Source organism: Ananas comosus, linkage group 25, assembly GCF_001540865.1.
Source record: "Ananas comosus cultivar F153 linkage group 25, ASM154086v1, whole genome shotgun sequence".
Taxonomy (NCBI): Eukaryota; Viridiplantae; Streptophyta; class Magnoliopsida; order Poales; family Bromeliaceae; genus Ananas; species Ananas comosus.
Window position 1 is genome coordinate 564,780 of NC_033645.1, and position 19,652 is coordinate 584,431.

A 19,652-nucleotide genomic window follows, 5' to 3' on the forward strand; every position below is an offset into this window, starting at 1 on the left:
AAGTGAATGAGATAATTTTAAAGTTTTGAAGGGTATATAGGGAATTATCCCTTTATTATCAATATAAGCTTATGAAAGGGCGATAGGGTTGGAGCCCTCCCCGCGTTTCGCGCTCTCCGCCCTCCCGTACGCCGATTTTTTGCCTCCCTCCGATCTGTAGAGGCGATATGGTTCTCCGCCCTCCCGTACGGCGGCGCCCCCGTAGCGGCGATAGGGTTCGAGCCCTACTAGCGTTTCCCTCCTTCGTTTCCTGTAGCGGCGATAGGGTTCTCCGCCCTCCCTAACGGCGGCGCCCCCGTAGGTGATAGGGTTCTAGCNGATTTTTTTCTACTATTTTCTTTATACTGTTAACTTTTTCTGTGGGAACATCGCTAATCTTTTTACTATTATTTTCAGGTACATTGAAGATTCTACATCCGACAAAGAATGAAGCCTATTACTAAGTAGTAGAAATATTATATATCTTTTTAAGGAATATGTTTTGATAAATAGTACGTACTTGTATTTCTGTTTAAGAAGTATGTTTTGATGAATATTATACACTATGTTTTTTAACGGCAGCTACTACTTTATTAAGTGTTTGCTTAAATAGACATTTTTAGTAGTATATCAGTACTTAAGTTGGGTTCATGCTGTAGATTCTCTCTTTCCGCTCAAACAATTCTCTATGTAATTTTATTGGCATAACATCTGTTTAACCATAAATACAAACTCATCATTTCTTTGTAGTTTTACCTCTGTAATATAACTGCTGATTAACTTTCTGATCCAAATCGCAGCAATAATCACTTGTATGATACCATGAGTTATATTAAAATCTTAACCTTCAGGATTAATTGCAAAACAACATCCAATACAAACCTAAATCTGACACAAGTTACACAACAGTCCTTATTGTTGTCACTTCTCCTAAACACTTTTTTTTTGTCATTCTTTTGCAGACCACCTTTTAAACCATAAATGTAAACCCGCCGTTTGTACATGTTTTTACTATTTCAGCTTAATTTATTATCATCAGTTTTTTCCCATACCTAATTAGTGCCCTAATATGTAAATATATATTTAGTATTAATTTCTTATAAAATAATTAATATAGTTATATTTGTTGTGTTATTTTTTTAATACCTTGGTCTTTTTCATGAGAATATCAGCCAAATTTAGCGGCTATGTAACATACATGATATCGTTTATGTTATGAATGTGTTTCCTCCTTCCCTTAATGAACTGCCTCTGTTGCAAATACCATTACCGTCCTAGCTACAGCGAAAAAGTTTTATCTTTCTGTCCTACCTTCTTTTTCTAAATATACTCACTACGGAAATAAATCTTAATCGAAAATATTAATGGATAATATTAAAATTAAAATTAATATTTCTAATAATTGGTTGTTGTATCAACTTCCTGTTGCAACACGCAAGATTCTGTTTACCTTTATTTCTAAATATACTCACTACGAAAATAAATATTATTAAAAAATATTAATGAATAATATCTAAAAATAATGTTATCGATTTTAATAATTAACTATTGTATTAATTTCCCGCCGCAACGCGCGGGGTTCCGTAACTAGTATCTAAAGAAGTTCCATCTGATGGAAGAAGCAACATTTATTGGTGCACATTTATTGCAAAAAGTTTTCCAATGCAGTGCTTGCCAAAAACAAAATTGGGGGCGTAATCTGCAAATCAGATAATATAAAGGGTCTTCTTGCAAAATTCCTATTTCCTTAATCCATTTTGCCCCAAGCCCCCCAACGGCTAGTTTTCCAAACGGCTCTCTCTCCCCAACGGTCGACTCGTTCCCACAAATATTACTACCTCCCAACGTTCATATTTAAAAACCACTCTCACGTATAGAGAATCCAAAGCTCCCTCTCATTCTCCTCTTCCTCTTCCTCCTCTCTCTCTACTTTGTTCCCTCATCTCTTCCTAATTGTAGAGAGAAGAGGACCCAAAAGAGAACGATAAGTCCCTCCTCCTCCTCCAAATTCCTACTATTTTTTTTCAATTTAATCCAATAAAGATTCGAAAATGATGCAAGACCCCTGGAACATCAACTTACCCACCAGCATCAGGCCGTCGAAATCGGCGCCGTGCTCGCCTGTCAAGCCGATCGCGAGAACGCGGTCCGAATCGTTCCACGTTACCCACAAAATCCCCGTCGGCGACACCCCGTACGTCAAGGCGAAAAAAGTTCAGGTACAACTTAGCTTTGCTTCGTGCTGACAAAGATGTCAAATTTGGGTTCTTCGGTTCTAATTATTTCGTTCTTTTGTTTGGTGATTGAATCGATTAGCTCGTCGACAAGGACCCCGAGAAGGCGATAGCCTTATTTTGGGCGGCGATCAACGCGGGCGATCGCGTCGACAGCGCGCTCAAGGACATGGCCATTGTGATGAAGCAGCAGAATCGGGCGGAGGAAGCCGTCGAGGCGATCAAGTCGTTGAGGAACCGGTGTTCGGATCAGGCCCAAGAGTCCCTCGATAACATTCTCTTAGATTTGTTCAAGGTTCTTTCTTTTTCCCCCCTTTATTTCTTTTTTCTGGAACAATGTGTGTTAGTTATTAGTTCTTGTTGTTGAACTAGTTAGATTTTGCTTGATGTGTTGCAGAGATGTGGGAGATTGGATGATCAAATAGCTCTTCTGAAGCACAAGTTGCAGCTAATCCAACAAGGTCTCGCCTTTAACGGAAAGCGCACGAAAACCGCGCGGTCGCAAGGGAAAAAGTTTCAAGTCTCAGTAGAGCAAGAAGCTACTAGGCTGCTGGTAAAGGAACTCACAATCCTGAATCTTTTTCTTGCTAATTTCCTGAGAAAGAAAATTTGGAGTGGTGAGTAGGAATTGGTTGAATGTTACAGGGGAATTTGGGATGGGCACTGATGCAAAAGGAGAACTACGTCGAAGCCGAATTGGCCTACCGAAAGGCGCTCCTCATTGGCTCTGACAACAACAAGAAGTGCAATTTAGGCATCTGCCTCATGAAGCAGGGGCGCATCGCCGAGGCGAAGGAAACCCTGAGGCAGGTGACGCCGGCGGTGATCGACAGCCTCCGCGGGCCTGACTCCCACCTGAAGGCCTTCGAGCGCGCCCAGGAGATGCTCCGCGACCTCGAGACCAAGCTCGTGGGCCGCCCGGGGCCGGCGTGGCTCTTCGACACGTCGTTCCTGGGCTCGTCCTCCATCTGGCAGCCACAGCCCTGCATCGACTACCTCCTCCCTCCCCGTCCCGCTGCGCAGTTCGCTGACGAGAACATCACTGCGGCAGCAGCGGCAGCGGAGGTGGCGAAATTCAGTTCGATTCAGAACAACACGATGATGCTCAACGTGGGCGCACGCCCGTTCTACTCGACGCAGACAATGAAGGAGATAAATGGCGCTCATGGCCAGTTGAATGACCCTCTAGGGAACCTTAAGAGGACGCGGTCGGGCAACGGAGCGGAGAAAACGGAGGAAGAGGCGGCGGGGAGGAGGAAGTCGTCATCGGGGGAGGATAAGTGGCCGGAATTGCCGGATAACACCGCGTTCGAGGAGGCCATCGTCGCGGCAGCTCTTGCTCCTGTTCTTGAGGATGAGAATAGTGAGAACAACAATAACAATAACAATAGCAATAACAATAATACTAAGGAGGGTGATGGGAAGAGTCCAGCATTGTGTGAGGGGAAGATGGGGAAAAGGCTTAGGATATTCGAAGATATAACTACACAAGCATTGAATTGTTTGAAATAAGAGAGATAATAAAAGGGAGAAGGTGATAGTAAGTAGTAGTAGTAGTAGTAGTAGTGAGGAATAGTGGAGTTAGGTGTAGGAGTTAAGGAGATGAACTTGTTCTCCTTTGAACAAATGAGCAGCATGGGGAGGGGGGAGTGTGTTCTTGTGCAATTTTTCTTAATTTTTTCATTATGATCTTGTTCTAACTGTTACTTAACACATGTAATAACCACTTGACTATTATTCTTCTTCAATGATAAAGAATTCAGTTTTCCTTTTCCAGTTTTTTCCAGTGCAGATTTTTTTATTTCTTTGCAGTGATTTTCAGAACTTTTTCCCTGCATCAAGAATGATAATTATTCTTCAATCTAAAAAATTTTGAGTTTTGTTTTTCAGTTTTTCCTGTTGAGATCTTCTTTTCTTTGTTGCAGTGATTTTCAGAAGCTTTTTCTGATCATTGTGACCTTTTGTGTGCAATTATTATATTGCATGAAAGTGAACAACAGTTCAATAATAAGAAAATTACCCATTAGTTTAAGAGGACCTAATTTAGGAAGAGATCTATTTGTGTCAAATATAATGTAGTAGTAGGAGGTTTCTCTTTCACTAGATTTAGGATGCTTAACAACAAGATGGTGTGCTAAATTAAGTTTTACTTGTGTTATCTCTCAACTTGTTTAGAGAGCCTACTCAATAACAAGATGGTTTAGTAAATTAACTTATCCTAGGATTATGTGGAAGATAAAAATAAAAAGCAATGACATTGGGATGTGATAATGATCAGAAGAGCAATGCTACCATTTTGGATCAAACCTGTTGCTTAAAAGAAGCCAATGCCTGCGGTTGTGTCTCGAGAATGAGTGGCAAGAGGCAAGTCGGGCGGCAAACTGTGATGCTGCAAGCAGATGCGGCCGCGCGCGGGGAAAGTCATGTAGCTCCAGAACGGCAGAAAGTAACACAGCCGCTGGCATAGTAAAATGCATATATTGAATCCTCCCGCCCTTAAATTAAAATTTTGGAAAAACTTCAAAAACCCCTCCTGTGGTTTCGTATTTTCTCATTTTGTTCCCCTGTGGTTTAAAATGTATCAATCTGCCCCCCAGTGATTTTTTTTTTCTCTTTTTTTTTTTATCAATTTCATTATTTTTTTTTAAATCAGTGATAAAATTAAAATTAAAGGGCACTAAAGTGAATATTTGATAAATCTAAATGAATATATGAAGTTTTTTATATATAATTTAATAAAATATTAACGAAAAAACTACTAAAAAGATAAAAACGAAACCACAAGGGGGCAATTTGATACATTTTAAACCACATGGAGGCAAAGTAAGAAACTACGAAACCACAGGAGGGGTTTTTGAAGTTTTCCCTTAAAAATTTTAATCCCTGAGCTTTTTCTATATTTTGCAAATATAATCTTCATCTCCAGTTTGCTATCCAATCTATAAACATACATGAGCAGTTCACAGGAGCAGAGCCTAAATCATTTATAGCTATTCAGCTAAATTCTAAAGACTTAAGTGAAAATTAATAAAAGAGTTAATTAATACTATATCATTAACAAAATTTAGGGTTCATGTGGTTGGATGTAATTATAAATGCAATATAATTACAAATACATGCAGTTGAAAATACAATAAAAATAATTACATACATCTTGGATGCAGTAGAAAATATTATAATGACAAATAATTTGTTTAGTAATATACAATTAAAAATTATATAGCAAAATTTTATAACTTTATATATGGGATGGTGAGATTGTCTCTATTATAGAGGAAAATAATTTTATACTCAAAAGGTAATTAAAGATATAAGCTTATCTTTTGTGTGAAGTTATTCTACCTAATTACTATAGCTGGAACTACAACTAATTTTAGCTTAATTTTAATTGCTACTGTTGCATCTTCTCGTATAATTTCAACTGCAGCCTTTAGATTCAAATTTATCAAACCAATCACGTGATTTGTATTTGTAAATAATTACAATCGTCATGTTGTTGTAACTATGAATTATTTTGATTTGATTATCCAATCTTTTAAAATTTTGATTTTAGTATCTAACCTTTCAATTTATTTGATTTGAGTCGGTTAACAACATATTAACTTTAGAATTTAAGCTAATTATTTAATTTAATAAATTTATAATTATAAAAATTATAGAAATATAGTAATTAAATCTATAAAGATAAACAAACAAATTAAATTTTAAAATTAAAGTGTCGGTAATGACTCAAATTAAATAAATTAAAAAATTTGAAGAATAAAATTAAAATTTTAAAAGATGGATAGGTAAATCAAAATGGTTCATTATTCAAGTAAGTCCTATACTTGGATAAAAATTAAGATTTAATTATTTAATTAAAGCTAATTAAAGTTTAGTAACCAAAGCGAAAGATCATCCAAATTTTCACCAAAAGATAATTTTATATTTTAAAGTTTTTATCCAAAAATGAATGGTCAAATCCACTGACAAATCGGATACTCCAAATTCAGTAAATAATTACTACTATTTATATACTGCGTACCACGATGAGTGATACGTTACTTCCAACGTGCTTTCGAAAAAAAACAGAGGAAAAATTACATTTTTTTTTTTTAGAAATATTAAAGGGGCATTTTCGTCAGAAGACTCCGCTTTTCGCCAAAATTTTCCCCATTTGCGCCCCGCTCCCACTATACACGTCTCCCCAAAAAGGCCAAAAACTCCCAACGGCAAATTATAGTTCCGTATTTACCCCTGAGCCTGAATACAAGAACGAAAATGCCCCTACAATCCAAATTTAGCGCATGCCCGTTGAGTGTGTGAAGTGACCAAATTACCCCTCTGGCTGCTGCTGCTCGTGTGGTTTCAAATTTTGCCCCTGAAGGGGGCTTTAATTGTCGCGAAAAATGGGAAGGTGTTCTGTGATATTCAGAGGAAATGGAAGGGTTTTTTGGTAATGTGGTTCTCCGAGAAAAAACCTCTCTCATGCACACTGCCCAAAACTCTCTATACCTCCTCTGTTCCTCTCCCTCTCTCTCTGTCCACACACTCTGCTTCTTCTTCACCATTGGTGTTCTCTAGTCCCCATTTTAGAGAGAGAGAGAGAGAGAGAGAGAGAGAGAGAGAGAGAGAGAGCCATTTGTGTTCTCAAGTTCCTATTTGTGGGAGAGAGAGAGAGAGAGAGAGAGGAGGTGAAGGGACTCTTTTTGTTGTATACTCATTGGGAACGAGGTGAGAGAAGCATCGATTTAAATCGAATCGGAGAGGGTGAAAAGTAGTAAACCCACAAATGCGAAAGTTACCCATGTGCTGTTTCCCTGAGATTTACCCAAAATCGAAGGAGAAATCGACAAAGATCCAGAGCAGCTGATCGCCCCCACATACAAAAAGAAGAAGAGGAGTAAACTCACAAATGCGAAGTTGAGACTCGCCCAAAATCGAAGAAGAAGTGGAGTAAATTCATGGTGTCTGATCTTAAGAAGCCACATTCCCTTTCTAAGTAGCTCCAAAACGAGATCTTTAGCAAAGGAGGAGAAGAAGAAGAAGAAGAAGAAGAAGAAGAGGAGGAGGAGGAGAGGAAAAAGGCACCTTTCATACAATACGAGGTCCTGAAGCAAAAAAAAAAAAAAGAAAAAGAAAAAGAAGGGAAAAAACGAGAACTTTACGAGGAAGAAGAAGGAGAAAGAGGAGGAGGAGGAGGAATGGGGTGTTGCCAGTCTCGGTTGGAGAGGAAGGAGGCGGTGTCGCGGTGCAAGGCGCGGCGCCGCTACATGAAGCAGCTGGTCGAAGCGCGGCGCGGCGCGGCAGCCGCGCACGCGCTCTACCTCCGCGCCCTCCGCTCCACGGGCTCCGCTCTCCTCCAATTCGCCCTCGCCGAGTCCCCCCAATCCCCCTCCTCTCCCACCCCTCCTCCTCCTCCTCCTCCTCCTCCTCCTCCNTTGCAGTGGGCGATGGCGCTCTGGATCCCGTCCTCCTGCTGGAGCAGCGAGTCGTCCCTCCGCCGCGACGATGGCACCGCGGCCACCGCGGCCGACGCCGACCGGCTCTTCCCGAGCCTTCTCCGCACCACCTTCAACCCCGGAATGCTCGCCCTCGGCGCCCTCACCCCGCACGACGCCACCGCCGCCGCCGCCGCCGTAGGTGGCGGCGGAGACACCTCCTCCGCCGCCTCGGCCGCCGCGGCGGTGGCGGCGCCGCCCTCGTCGGTGAGCTGCTACGCCAAGGGCCGCGACGCCGCGAGCGAGCTCGCCATGGTCGTCGTCCCCAAGAGCGGCGGCACCACCGGTAAAAACCTCGCCGAGATCGTCAAGGAGCTCGACGAGTACTTCCTCAAAGCCGCCGACGCGGGCGCCCATGTCTCCTTCCTCTTAGAAGCCCCTAATTGCGACTTCCCTTCCACCCAAGGCCTATCCGGTGAAAAAAAAAAAAGAAAAAAAGAGAAACTTTTGCATTTCTTTTTTCCCCAATCATTTTGTTCAATTTGGTGATCTTCTCTTTTAATCCAAATTAACTGCGCAGGAAAAGTGTTTAGTTATGGGAAGAGCCTGAACCCATTGGTTTGGTCCAAAAGCTCCAACTCCATGTGTGGTGGGTTCACAAGAATCAGCAATGGTGGTGGTTTTGGAGTCGCCTCTGCAACCCACTCCTCCACAGTAGAGAAGCTCTACGCCTGGGAGAGGAAGCTGTACCAGGAAGTGAAGGTACACTTAATTTCTGAGCCCCCTTTTTTTACTCCTCTCTTTATTGTGTTGCTTTTAGCTTTGCTTTAACCAATGCTTTTGCCCACCCCCACATTTCACTTTCTCTTTGTTGTCATTTTTTTGTTCTTATTATGGTGCCAACTATGATTCCCCGAGGACACCATGTTCTCTTTTGTTTTGTTTCTCTTATTATTCTATTATGCAGTGGGTGGTCCAACAGTAACAAAGATGAACAGAGAATTAGCATTTTCTCCTTGTTTTTCATTTACTTAGTTATTGTGTGAGTTAAATTGTAAATTTTTTTTGTTACTGATCAGAATTACGAGCGCAACAAGGAGGAGCATGAGAAGAGGGTGGACCTATTGAGGAAGCAGGAGATTAAGGGAGTGGACTATGTTAAGGTTGCTACATTTTACTCTTTATATATATATATATATGCGATTTCGAGTTTTATCAGTATAGGTAACAAGTTTAAACTGTTTCGGTGATTGAAGGTTGAGAAGAATAGGATGGAGATTGAGAGGTTGGAGTCGAAGATGTTGGTGGCTACTCAGGCTATAGAAACTACCACTGCTGAGATTATTAGGCTGAGGGAGTCTGAGCTCTTTCCTCAGCTCCTTGACCTGGTTACTGGGTTAGTCTCTCTTCCACTCTCTTTTCGCATGTTTTCCATTGCTATGCGCTTTGCAGAATTAGAGCGAGCAATGGTTGTGTGTTAGAACCTCGGAATAGTTCACAGTTTAAAGATCTTAATTTTTAGAAACCTGTTACCCAGCAATCAACTAATCCCAAAGATCAACATGGGAAAAGGGCCACTGTAGATCATATTTAACTGCGTTCAGGAGAGCGCCGGCCCGGGTTTATAATCCGCAGTCCGTGAGATAATTACTTCGCATAATTAGGGAAGTTACAGAAGCTGGTTGGTCATGTGGACCTGGTAGTGTGGATTCTTAGTTGATTATAGAATTGACTGTCAGGGTACTACTGGGCCTCAAAAGAAGGGGAGAGAGTGAAAGGGTGTTGATTCTTGTTACCTTTGCTCTCTGCAAACCCACATTGCGACAGTGTGGACTGTTAGTTTTTCGTAAAGCCACCTTGAATTTGGACTATCCATCATATACTCATGACTCTAGCTAAGGGATTGTTGAGCAAATGGAGAAGATTTGGAGTTACGCTGCTTTTTATTGTATTAGACTAATAGAGCAGGATTTTCTGAAGCTAATTAGGAATATTTGTTTGACATGTTGCAGATAGTATTACTGCTAAACCAGCTTGTCATGCTGTCTAGATCCTTATTCGTGTCTTCATTGTCAGAATAATAAACGAAACTGCGATTTACATCGTTACAGCATTTTCTGCCAGTTTTTGGAAACGTGGTACGAAAAGTATTTGACAACACTCTTGCTTTTTTCCCCTCTTCTTCTGTTTGGACTGGTAGTTCATCCTCTTTATGATTTAATGCTTTCGAACTCCTCGTTGTCGAGTAAACTCGGATGATTGTGTTGATAATTTATTTGATCTGGACGAGGAAAACTACTGAGAGCTACTTAAGATACTTTTTTAGGTATTTGGATGGTAAGGGTACGGTAAGCGAAGAGGCCTCAACTAGGTGGCCCCTTTGATTGTTTTGGACTACGCAGTGTTTGAACATCAGAGAGAGATTATGGGTTGTGAATATAAGCAGTTAATATGATTGGTATGTATATGTCCTGTGCAAATCAACACTTAGACATGCTTTTATATGCATGAATAAGTAGTTCCTTCAGATCTGCAGTATTTATACGACCATAGTCACAAATCAAATACAAATCATGACCGGTATGTACGTATGCTAGTTTTTTATCAATTGAATCATCTAATATTTGTTCCCTTTTTTGCTCTCTCCCCCTTTCTTGTCTAATGTTTTCCTGTACGAAAAATCTCAGCATGATGGGCATGTGGCGGAGCATGTACCAGTGCCACCAAGTCCAAACTCACATCGTCCAGCAGCTGCAGTACCTCAACAATGCATCAAACCCGAATCCCACTTCCGACTTACACCGCCAGGCTACTATCCAACTCGAGATCGAGGTTGAGCGCTGGTACTCGGGCTTCTGCACTCTCATCAACTCCCAAAGAGACTACATAAACTCCCTCACAGGTTGGCTCCGCCTCTCCCTCTTCCAGTTCCACCACGACCCGCTTACGGGTACTCACCAAAACTCCGACATCTACTCTCTATGCGAGGAGTGGCAACTCGCCGTCGATCGAATCCCCGACAAAGTGGCTTCTGAAGGGCTTAAGAGCTTCTTGATCGTGATCCGTTCGATCGTAGCTCAACAGTCGGAAGAGCAGAAGGAGAAGAAGAGATCGGAGGCGGCTTTTAAAGACCTCGAGAAGAGAGCAGACGAATTAAGATCTCTCGAGTCTAAGCACGGTCCTTACGTAGCAAATGAGAAGCGGGCGAAGGTGGAGGCTTTGAAGGCTAAGGCGGAGGAGGAGAAGAGCAAATATGAGAAGAGCGTGGGGGTGACGAGGGCGATGACTTTAAACAATTTGCAGACCGGCTTTCCGAATGTCTTTCAAACCATGACCGGATTCGCGAGCATTTGCATGCAGGCGTTCGAGTCGGTTTACAATCACAGAAGGGTTTCAGAAAAAATCCTCGACTCAAAGAGGCTGCTGACCTGAGAGTTCCATGAGAGAAAAGAAGATAAAATCAGTGTGTAAATTGTATACAGTTAAGAGCATAGTAGGGTGAGGTGTTCTACAAGCTTTTTTGAGGTTTGTTTTCCTTCTGTAGGTATTAGTTGCTGGAGAAATGTGTGTAGATTATCATAGTAGTGGGTCTCTCATCCTATTTAGATTTGTAATCAAGTTCGAGGCTGCTTTATATTAATTACATTCTGAGTACTAGGTATTGAATCAGATGGTGGATTCAATGCAATTTTGGTTTGGGATTGATCACTGATGCCGCATTATTTTGCAGTACAATAAGGCCTTCTGCATCATTGAAAAGAAATTTCATCAGACAATTTTTCTTTTTTAGACACACCTTTTTTTTACTGTGGATATAATTTTGCCCAAATCTTGAAGTAGTACAAAGTGACATACAACGGTAGGAAAAGATTAGTCTAACAATCTTTTTTTTTCAAGATGTTGAAGTAGTACAATGTTACAGACTGGACTAATACTTTGATCACAGGAAAAGAGAGCAAGATCTACACAACTAAGCAAGATAAACTAATGCAATCCAGTTTACCTAGCACAATTTTGAATTCTGAATCAATTAAAGAAATCCATATTAACAGAACACTTAAACTATCTTTAAAGCAGTATGAAGAAATCTCCAGGTCAAAAACATATGCTGATGTATGTTCAAATTATTTTGCAAGATGCATCTCCTCTCCTATAATTTGTCACCCAAACCCAAAGTCTGGTTTGCTCCTGTGAGAGTTCTATGAAGTTCTCCACTGCAGTTCGATTTGAATCTGGCCATTTTTCGAGTCGATGAGGTGATATTTTTCATTGATTCTTTTGTTGTTCACAACATCTGCAAGGCTTATATCAACATAGCCCAATGTTTCCTGTTGAAGAGAAAATGAAAAAGGTAACACAAGAAAACTCGTCAAAAGGTAAAAAGTCTTTAAAACATCAAACAGAATAATAAATACGCTGCAAAAAATAAAAAAGACAGTATACGCAAAGAGAAGGATAGTTTACTGTACTGGTTCCAGCTAACAAGTTTCAGTCACAACGCAATCATGGCTTACTGCTAGCAATAAAAATATCGAAAGAAACTACGAGTAGAAAAATTTTAACGCCATTTGTACTTCCAATTTCCCATTTAGTGGAATTTACCCAGATCAGATTTTAAACACTAAAACAAACAACGAACTTTCAATAAGAGACTCAAAAGCCTAGACCCTATATAAACACCTAACGAAGGACCTGCAGCATTTTATCCTGACATTGCCTATAATTACCCTCCAATCAGTTGTAACTTATTGCGCCACCAACTTTATTCTCTATTATCGATTGGAATACAAAAATACTTAAACACAGTTCTCTAGCTGTGTAAACTTTCAGAAAAAGAAGGGATTATTTCACATATAACAAAGCTGCAGTTTCCTGCGTTCAACTTTTTACGAGAACCTACTCACCTTTAATTTCCTCAATTTGACGTTATGTCCATGTTTTGACTCCAGATATTAGGGAGAGTGTTGCATACAAAATATAAAAATATTGTTCTCTAGCAGCTTGAGCTTTTAGGGGAAAAAAAGTTGTTTCACACTCTCTAGTGATAAAATTAAGAGTTAGGTGCATGAAAACAAATCGTACTTATTCAACAACTGCGATTATGGAGGATAACTAAGATCATTGTTTACATAGCAACTCAAAAACTCTGTGAGGTGCAGAAAACCAGATACACTACAAGGTAAAGTCGCATATATTACATTATGGGCGCGTTTGGTTCAAGTTACATAATATTACAGAGTATTTCGATATATCCAGGTATCTTGGATTTCTAAAAGAGATTACTACTTATACTGCATTAGCGTGTTTGGTTTAATACAGTAATATACTGCTGGATTGCAATGGTTATAGCATTAATATGTTTGGTTCTGTCTATAAAATTCAGTAATGTCGACAATAAAATATAGTGTATTCCAAAATTGCCCTTAACCATATTTTGTAAACTTTTCTTTTACTGTTTACAAATAATATTTTTTTTACTAAATTTTAGTTTTGATAATTCAAAATTTTAAATTAAAATTTTTAAAATGAAGTATTGGAAGGGTTTCGGTAGTTGGAGCNAAAAATTAAAATCTAAATTTAAAATTCAGAAATCAAAATTTTAAATTTGAAGTTTAAAAATTTAAAATTTAAAATTTTAAAATTTAAATTTAAATTAAATTTAAAAGTTGACAATTCAAAATTTTAAATTAAAATTTTTAAAATGAAGTATTGAAAGTGTTTCGGGAGTTAGAGGGGTAAAATTATCATTTTACATAGTATGTAGTATTACCGGTTTTCATTAATGCAAGATACACGACCCCCCTCTCGTTAATATTTTCGATGTAATCCTGCTCAATTTGTAATGCTACATTAACGACTAGATTACATAGCGGATTAACCAAACACAGTTATCCTGGTAGGATTGCCTGTAATCCTGTCAGGATAACTCGAACCAAGCGCACCCTATGATCAATCTGAAAATATTATTTAAAGAAAAGCAGAATATGAAGATTGAATACCTTGGAGTGTAAAATTCCCTTGTTCGGTGGCCTACTAAGTACCTCTACATGGATTTTGTCGTTAATCGGTGGTTCTTCACATACAAACTGGAACTCCTCCTCCCAACGGGGATCTCTATTTTTTTTAATGTGCTGCATCCAGGAAAAAGGTATTCCATCATCAGATGAAATTACATGCCTAAATTAAAACTTGAGATCTAGTAACTGATAATGCATAATACCCCGGTTTTCTTATCCTCCCCTCTAAAAATGACTCGCACGTAGGGGTTGGTGTGATGCTTTCCTTCGAGATCTTGAGCTTCATGAATGATAACAACAAGCAAACCACCGCCTGAAGGAGTATCATCCGGAGCCTTCTCTACTACACTTGAATCTTCACTAACATCTTTAGGCATCTCTTCTTCCTTAAAAGGCTTATATGTTACATCAAGCACAATTTGTCCACGTAACTTCTCATTCTGAGCATCATTTGGATCCATATTTTTAAGCAAGTCGAGGGTCAACGTCTTTGTCTCATCAGGGGGCAAGTCTTTCAACCGAATTGCATTCATGCCCATTTTGTCATGTTTCCCAACCTAAAAAATTAAAGAACAGCTCAAATAAGTAAATAGATACTAGTTATGATAACTTTGAGCAGAAAAGTTTGGGCAAAATATATGGATAGTCCACTTCACTATCCCCAATGCTGCAACTTGGTCCCTAAACTTAAACACTTAAAAAAAAATGAACTAAAAAAAAAAAATTCGGACATCAATTGTCTTTTGCTGTAAATTAAATTTTCTTGAACACCTAAATTAAAACAAGATTCAGGTTAAGGAAATAAATGGTTATTTCACAAAAGGAAGTATCAGCTAACAATACATACGTGCGCGCGTGCACACACACACACACACACACACACACACACACACATATATATATATATATTAGCTTCTTTTGACAGCTGGGGATGGGATTGCAACATGCAAGAGAGTTCAATGATTATAGTGTTTAAGTGAAAGGATTAGGTACCACATCACAATATCATGATAGTAAAGAACTAGCCGAACATTCTATCCAGAAAAAATCACAAGGTGAATTGGTGGAGAAAAAAGGCATGCCTGTTCCCAGTCAAAGACACTGAACTCCAAAGTTTGAGTTTCGGGATCTTTAACAACAAATTTGAATTCCTCATTCCATTCGGGGTTGAGATTACTGTGCTTCACTGTTGTTTTCTTCGACGGAAGCCTATCTTCCGACAGCTTAAGTTTCACGTAGGGATCTGATTTACCCAACAAATCTTTCTTTCGCAGTTTAAGTGCCCTCACAACCTTCACATGTAGAATTCCGACTGGCTTCTTTGATGCTCTGCAAAGTAGGAGAAATAATGTTTGCTCATTCCATGGTAATACGTAGTGTTTCTTAAGAATTGCAAATGATTTAAGATAATTTACTTTGAAGGATCCATTATGGGAACTTCGAGTGTCCTAGGCCATAGATACATACTAGCGACCTGCTTCTTAATGGTCTCCTGCAGATGGATCAGAAAGAAAGTGCAAAGTATCAGAGGGTCAGTCTGGTAAAAATATATGCAAATAATTCTTTCTATGATTAATAAAGAATCAAAGGCAAAATTAAACAACAGGAGGTAGTGGACAGGAAAAAGTTTACTTGAACGTGCATAATCCCATATAGTGAAAATAAAATTTGTTTGGTTTCAGAGTAATTTGATGCACCGGATGTGGACATTAATATCTCAAATCGGTTTCATGAACAACCACGAAAAGGACAAATGGAGAACTATAGAGATAGGAACAGGAAACTAACCTGTACATATCGATAAAGACCAGGAATAGCCATAAGATCTGCACCCAGAAGTTTTAGTCCGAAATCAACGTGTGGCTGCAGGAGAAAGGCATAGTTAATGCAAAGCAATAGAAACTCGTAATCAACGGAAATTATACGATATTCAAGCTTTCCTCTCACTTACCTTCTCCATAAGCGACACATAAATCTTCGCAAAGCAAGGAAAATTAGGGACCAATGGTTTCAAAGTAATACGCGGTTTAGCAAAAATTTGCAAATCCACCACCTGAAAAGTATCAAACTGCATAAGTATTTTGCCTCCAGAATATTAACTTCTAACTACCAAGGATTCTAGTCCTTCCACAAAAAAAGGGTCGAAAGAATATAGTGACACAGTAAAATTATTTTTTCTCATAAATAAACATATCTCAATAACCTGAGCAGTTGCTTTCAATCCATATGCCTTGACAACAACAGTGACATTAGGGTTTCCGGCCCATTTAAGTGAAGGTTCCATAATCAACTCCTGCTCCTCCGTAACATAGACTTTCATTCCTAAAAAAGAAAAAGAACCCATTAATAGAATGTACATATTGCAGCACAGCTATAAGCAGGATTCTCATTAAAGAAAAAGAAAGCAACATATTTGCTTCTTCTTCTTCTTTTTTCCAGTAAATGCTGCATCATTCTTGGATGGTGGAAAACATGGTCAGCATGGAAAAACACAAAAAGAAGGCAACAAATTCACCAAAACAAACCTTGAAAAGTTGGGGGCAAGGTACCCAAAGTGAATGTTTCGAATCCAACCGAATCAATCTTATATTTCGCAGTATTCTCATCAATAATTGGTTTAGCAATTTCTTTCGCGGTTCTACAGATCGCCTGAAAAAGGAACAGAAAACACTGAATGAATAATTTCGCATCTTTCACACGCTCAGCATTACTGCAAAGACTAATCAACAGATCATACTTTGTCCAGATAAGGCCACATCATCTCCAAGAACCTGTTTAGCCAATCAATCTGCGAAGGGTGGAAGAGAAGAATAATCAAGTTAAATTACAGCAGATGTTCTACGGTGATTAGTGAATCAATTATTTAGCTACACATACTCGATCATAGTCCGGACATTTTACCCATAAGGGGATTTCTGGCAGAATGCGCTCCAAAGATTTCGAATCATGCTCAACAATCGGACGGACTTTAGGATCCTGACGAAGAAAAGGACGACAAGAGGTCAGAATCAAACAGCATTCTTCACATGATACTACTTAACATGCACAATTCCTTTGTTCTCGCGGTCACGGTACAAAAAATTTATATCTTTCTTACAATTTAAATACTATTCTACTACAAATAGTACTCCCCTGTACTTAATGCAATCTCTACGGCACTTTCAGTAAATCTTGTTGTCGGCAATTCATTTGTTTTAGTCACAACTTACAATTTCATTGCATTTTGCTGTACATTTTTTTCGACCAAGTGAAATCCACAATAAAAAGATCGATACCTAATCAATCCAAGTTCAGTTGAAATGCAGCTTAATGGCTTATATACACGTGATCTACCACCCAAAAAAAAAAAAAAAAAAAAATCAGAATATAGTCGAGCTAATCCGTTACATCATCTACAAGCCATTTTTACACTGTCAAAGGTCAGATACGCACAGCATTAAAGCAAGTATGAGCCAACTCAAACAAAAATCTTCAGATATTCAAAACTCCATTTCTAGGTCTAATTTCCCCAAAATCCAAACACAACAACACAATAATTAGCTACCAAAAACAAACAAAAAAACAAACAAACAAAGAGCAGTACAATCACAACAATCTCAAACAATTAAAACGCGTTAACTAAAACTGATTAATTAGCGCATCTTAACATCAGTGAGTTGGAAATAAATGAACAAGTAGTACCCAATCACAACCCCGGCCGTTAATCCGGCGCCGAATCTGGTGAAACCCAACGCGGTGCTCACAAAACCCATAACCTAAAAGAGAAAAAATTAACAAATTTTTTATCTTCAAAAGCGAACAAAAAGGAGGCGCGCGCACCTGCGATATTATCCAGTGTTATTCAGATCTCGAGTCCCATCTAAGCACAATGTTGATTGGAAAATGTAGATAAAAACTCCTCATCAGAAGCTACGGAATCGAGAAAGCGACCGCATGGGGTCACATGAATTGGGTTCTATGTCGGCAAAATATGCTTCCCCCCAGGTGTGCGTTGTTGTCTATGCGGACTCGGCGCACAACGCCTATGCATGACATTAGTTGGATCTGAAATACAAAAAAAAATTATGCGGGAGATGAAAGGTGACTTTTGGGGGATTTTGATTTTGATTAAATTAATTTGGAAAAACTTCAAATACTACCCCCGAGTTTTGCATTTTCTCACTTTAGTACCCTTTGATTTAAAGTGTATCAATTTAGTACGCTGTGGTTTTATTTTTCTCTTTTTATTATTAATTTTACTAATTTTTTTTGTTAAATTAGTGATAAAATTAAAACTAAAGGATACTAAAGTGAATATTTAATAAACTTAGGTGGGATATCTGAAATTTTTTGTATATAATTTAACGAAATATTAACGAAGAAGCTGACGAAAAGAGAAAAATGAAACCATAAAATACTAAATTAATACACTTTAAATTACAGGATATTAAAGTGAGAAAATGCGAAACTGTATGGGTGGTATCTGAAGTTTACCCAATTAATTTTGGAATAGGATTCGAAGCATTTGGGGGAGTGCGAGAGAAGTGCAGCTCCCTTATAATAATTAATTTAATCATATTTCCTACACCAGGTGCATCCGTCTCACATTTCGGTCTACCCATTTCAAAAGTGCTCTACATTTTTATAGAAACACTAATAAAATTTATCAGAGAACCATTTTAAAATCGTTTATTTAATCTTTCAAAATTTTGATTTGTTACTCAATTTTTCAATTTATTTGATTTGAACCAGTCAATTATATTGTAATTTTAAAATTTAAGTTAAATTATTTGTTTTAATAAATTTATAGTTGCGAGAATTATATGAAGTATAATAACTAAATCTGTAAAGATAAACGACGCATTCAAAATTTGAAGTTAAAGTATTGTTAACTGAGTCAAATTAAACAAATTGAAAGATTGGTAGTGAAATTTAAATTTTGAAAAGTTAGATACTCAGTTCGAGATGATTTATAATTCAAATATGTTATGTACGCTTTTACCTTTTTTATATAGAAGTTCGTAGCAATTCAGAGTATGTGTCAAAAAATTCGACATGTAAGATAATTTCGTTTAAAATTTTGATGATTAGTATTTTAAAATTACGATACAATTTAAATAAAACAAATCTTATATAAAAAGACCGCTGCTGATTATGAAAACTGATAAACTAGACATCAAACAATTAAACATTTAGTTGCATTGCAAGAATTATTTTTACAAATAAACAAAAAATAGATGTCCAAAATGTATAATTCCTAATTTGTAAACCTTCAAGTGTTATAGTAAATTCAGATTTCTACATCTCTGCACTGAGATTTAAATTTTAAAATGTGGTGCACCGTGCACCGGATGCATACAATAATTTCTTCCCTCTTCCACTGCAGACTGTTATTCATTTGGAAAATTAAAAAAAAAATAAAAAATTAGAGGAAAAAAAAATTGATGACAGACAGGCGTTGAGATCTCCATCAGATATTTAAATTCTTGGACAGCAGGCGAACCGCAGGAGATGCTTCTGAGTTAAATGTATTAAAATAATTTTAAATTTTTTCGTTTAATAGTTAAAGAATTCGAGTCACAATTGAAATTCATATATCTGCACGCTTTAATAGCTCGAGCTTTTAAAATTAGTGATTAACACCAAAAATTCACAAATGATATCAGAGTTAGTGTAAATTAATTTGACTCTTACAAATTGTAAATTTGTATAGATATTGACAAGACTTAAAAAAAAAAAATACGACCATCATACGAGAAGAATGTGCATATTATATGTAGCCTATATTGTTGGCGTACGACCTCTGCAGCTTTCAAAATTCGAGTCAATTCTAATTCATATTTGTGCCTTAGTTTCAAAAGATATAATTTATTTCGGATAAACTTTAATTGACATCATTTCATTTTACTATCGTATAGTTTAAGCATTTAACTATCATATAGTCATATCTTTGTTTCTCTATAAAAAATTATTATTAAATAGGGGACTAAAAGTTATACTTCTTTTTAATCACAGGACAATAT

The 19,652-nt window shown here is 38.0% G+C and overlaps 3 protein-coding genes across 3 annotated transcripts; 2 read left to right on the forward strand and 1 right to left on the reverse strand.

Annotated features, from left to right (window-relative positions):
• Nucleotides 1,856–3,989, forward strand: LOC109703573 (protein POLLENLESS 3-LIKE 2-like). The gene is made up of 4 exons (XM_020224229.1): nt 1,856–2,198; nt 2,296–2,508; nt 2,611–2,766; nt 2,859–3,989. Exons 1-4 carry the CDS (start codon nt 2,031–2,033, stop codon nt 3,723–3,725), a joined length of 1,404 nt encoding a protein of 467 aa, XP_020079818.1. The 5' UTR covers nt 1,856–2,030; the 3' UTR covers nt 3,726–3,989.
• On the forward strand, nt 7,642–11,338 carry LOC109729072. The gene is made up of 5 exons (XM_020259722.1): nt 7,642–8,108; nt 8,214–8,395; nt 8,713–8,796; nt 8,890–9,029; nt 10,321–11,338. Exons 1-5 carry the CDS (start codon nt 7,646–7,648, stop codon nt 11,063–11,065), a joined length of 1,614 nt encoding a protein of 537 aa, XP_020115311.1. The 5' UTR covers nt 7,642–7,645; the 3' UTR covers nt 11,066–11,338.
• Nucleotides 11,494–17,621, reverse strand: LOC109729071 (synaptotagmin-1-like). Its single transcript, XM_020259721.1, has 13 exons — nt 17,470–17,621; nt 17,292–17,405; nt 16,528–16,626; nt 16,388–16,438; nt 16,176–16,299; nt 15,854–15,972; nt 15,602–15,703; nt 15,439–15,513; nt 15,066–15,142; nt 14,733–14,979; nt 13,854–14,207; nt 13,633–13,764; nt 11,494–11,961 (listed from the first exon to the last, which is right to left on the reverse strand). The coding sequence occupies exons 2-13, from the start codon at nt 17,400–17,402 to the stop codon at nt 11,833–11,835; spliced, it is 1,620 nt and encodes a 539-aa protein (XP_020115310.1). The 5' UTR covers nt 17,403–17,405; nt 17,470–17,621; the 3' UTR covers nt 11,494–11,832.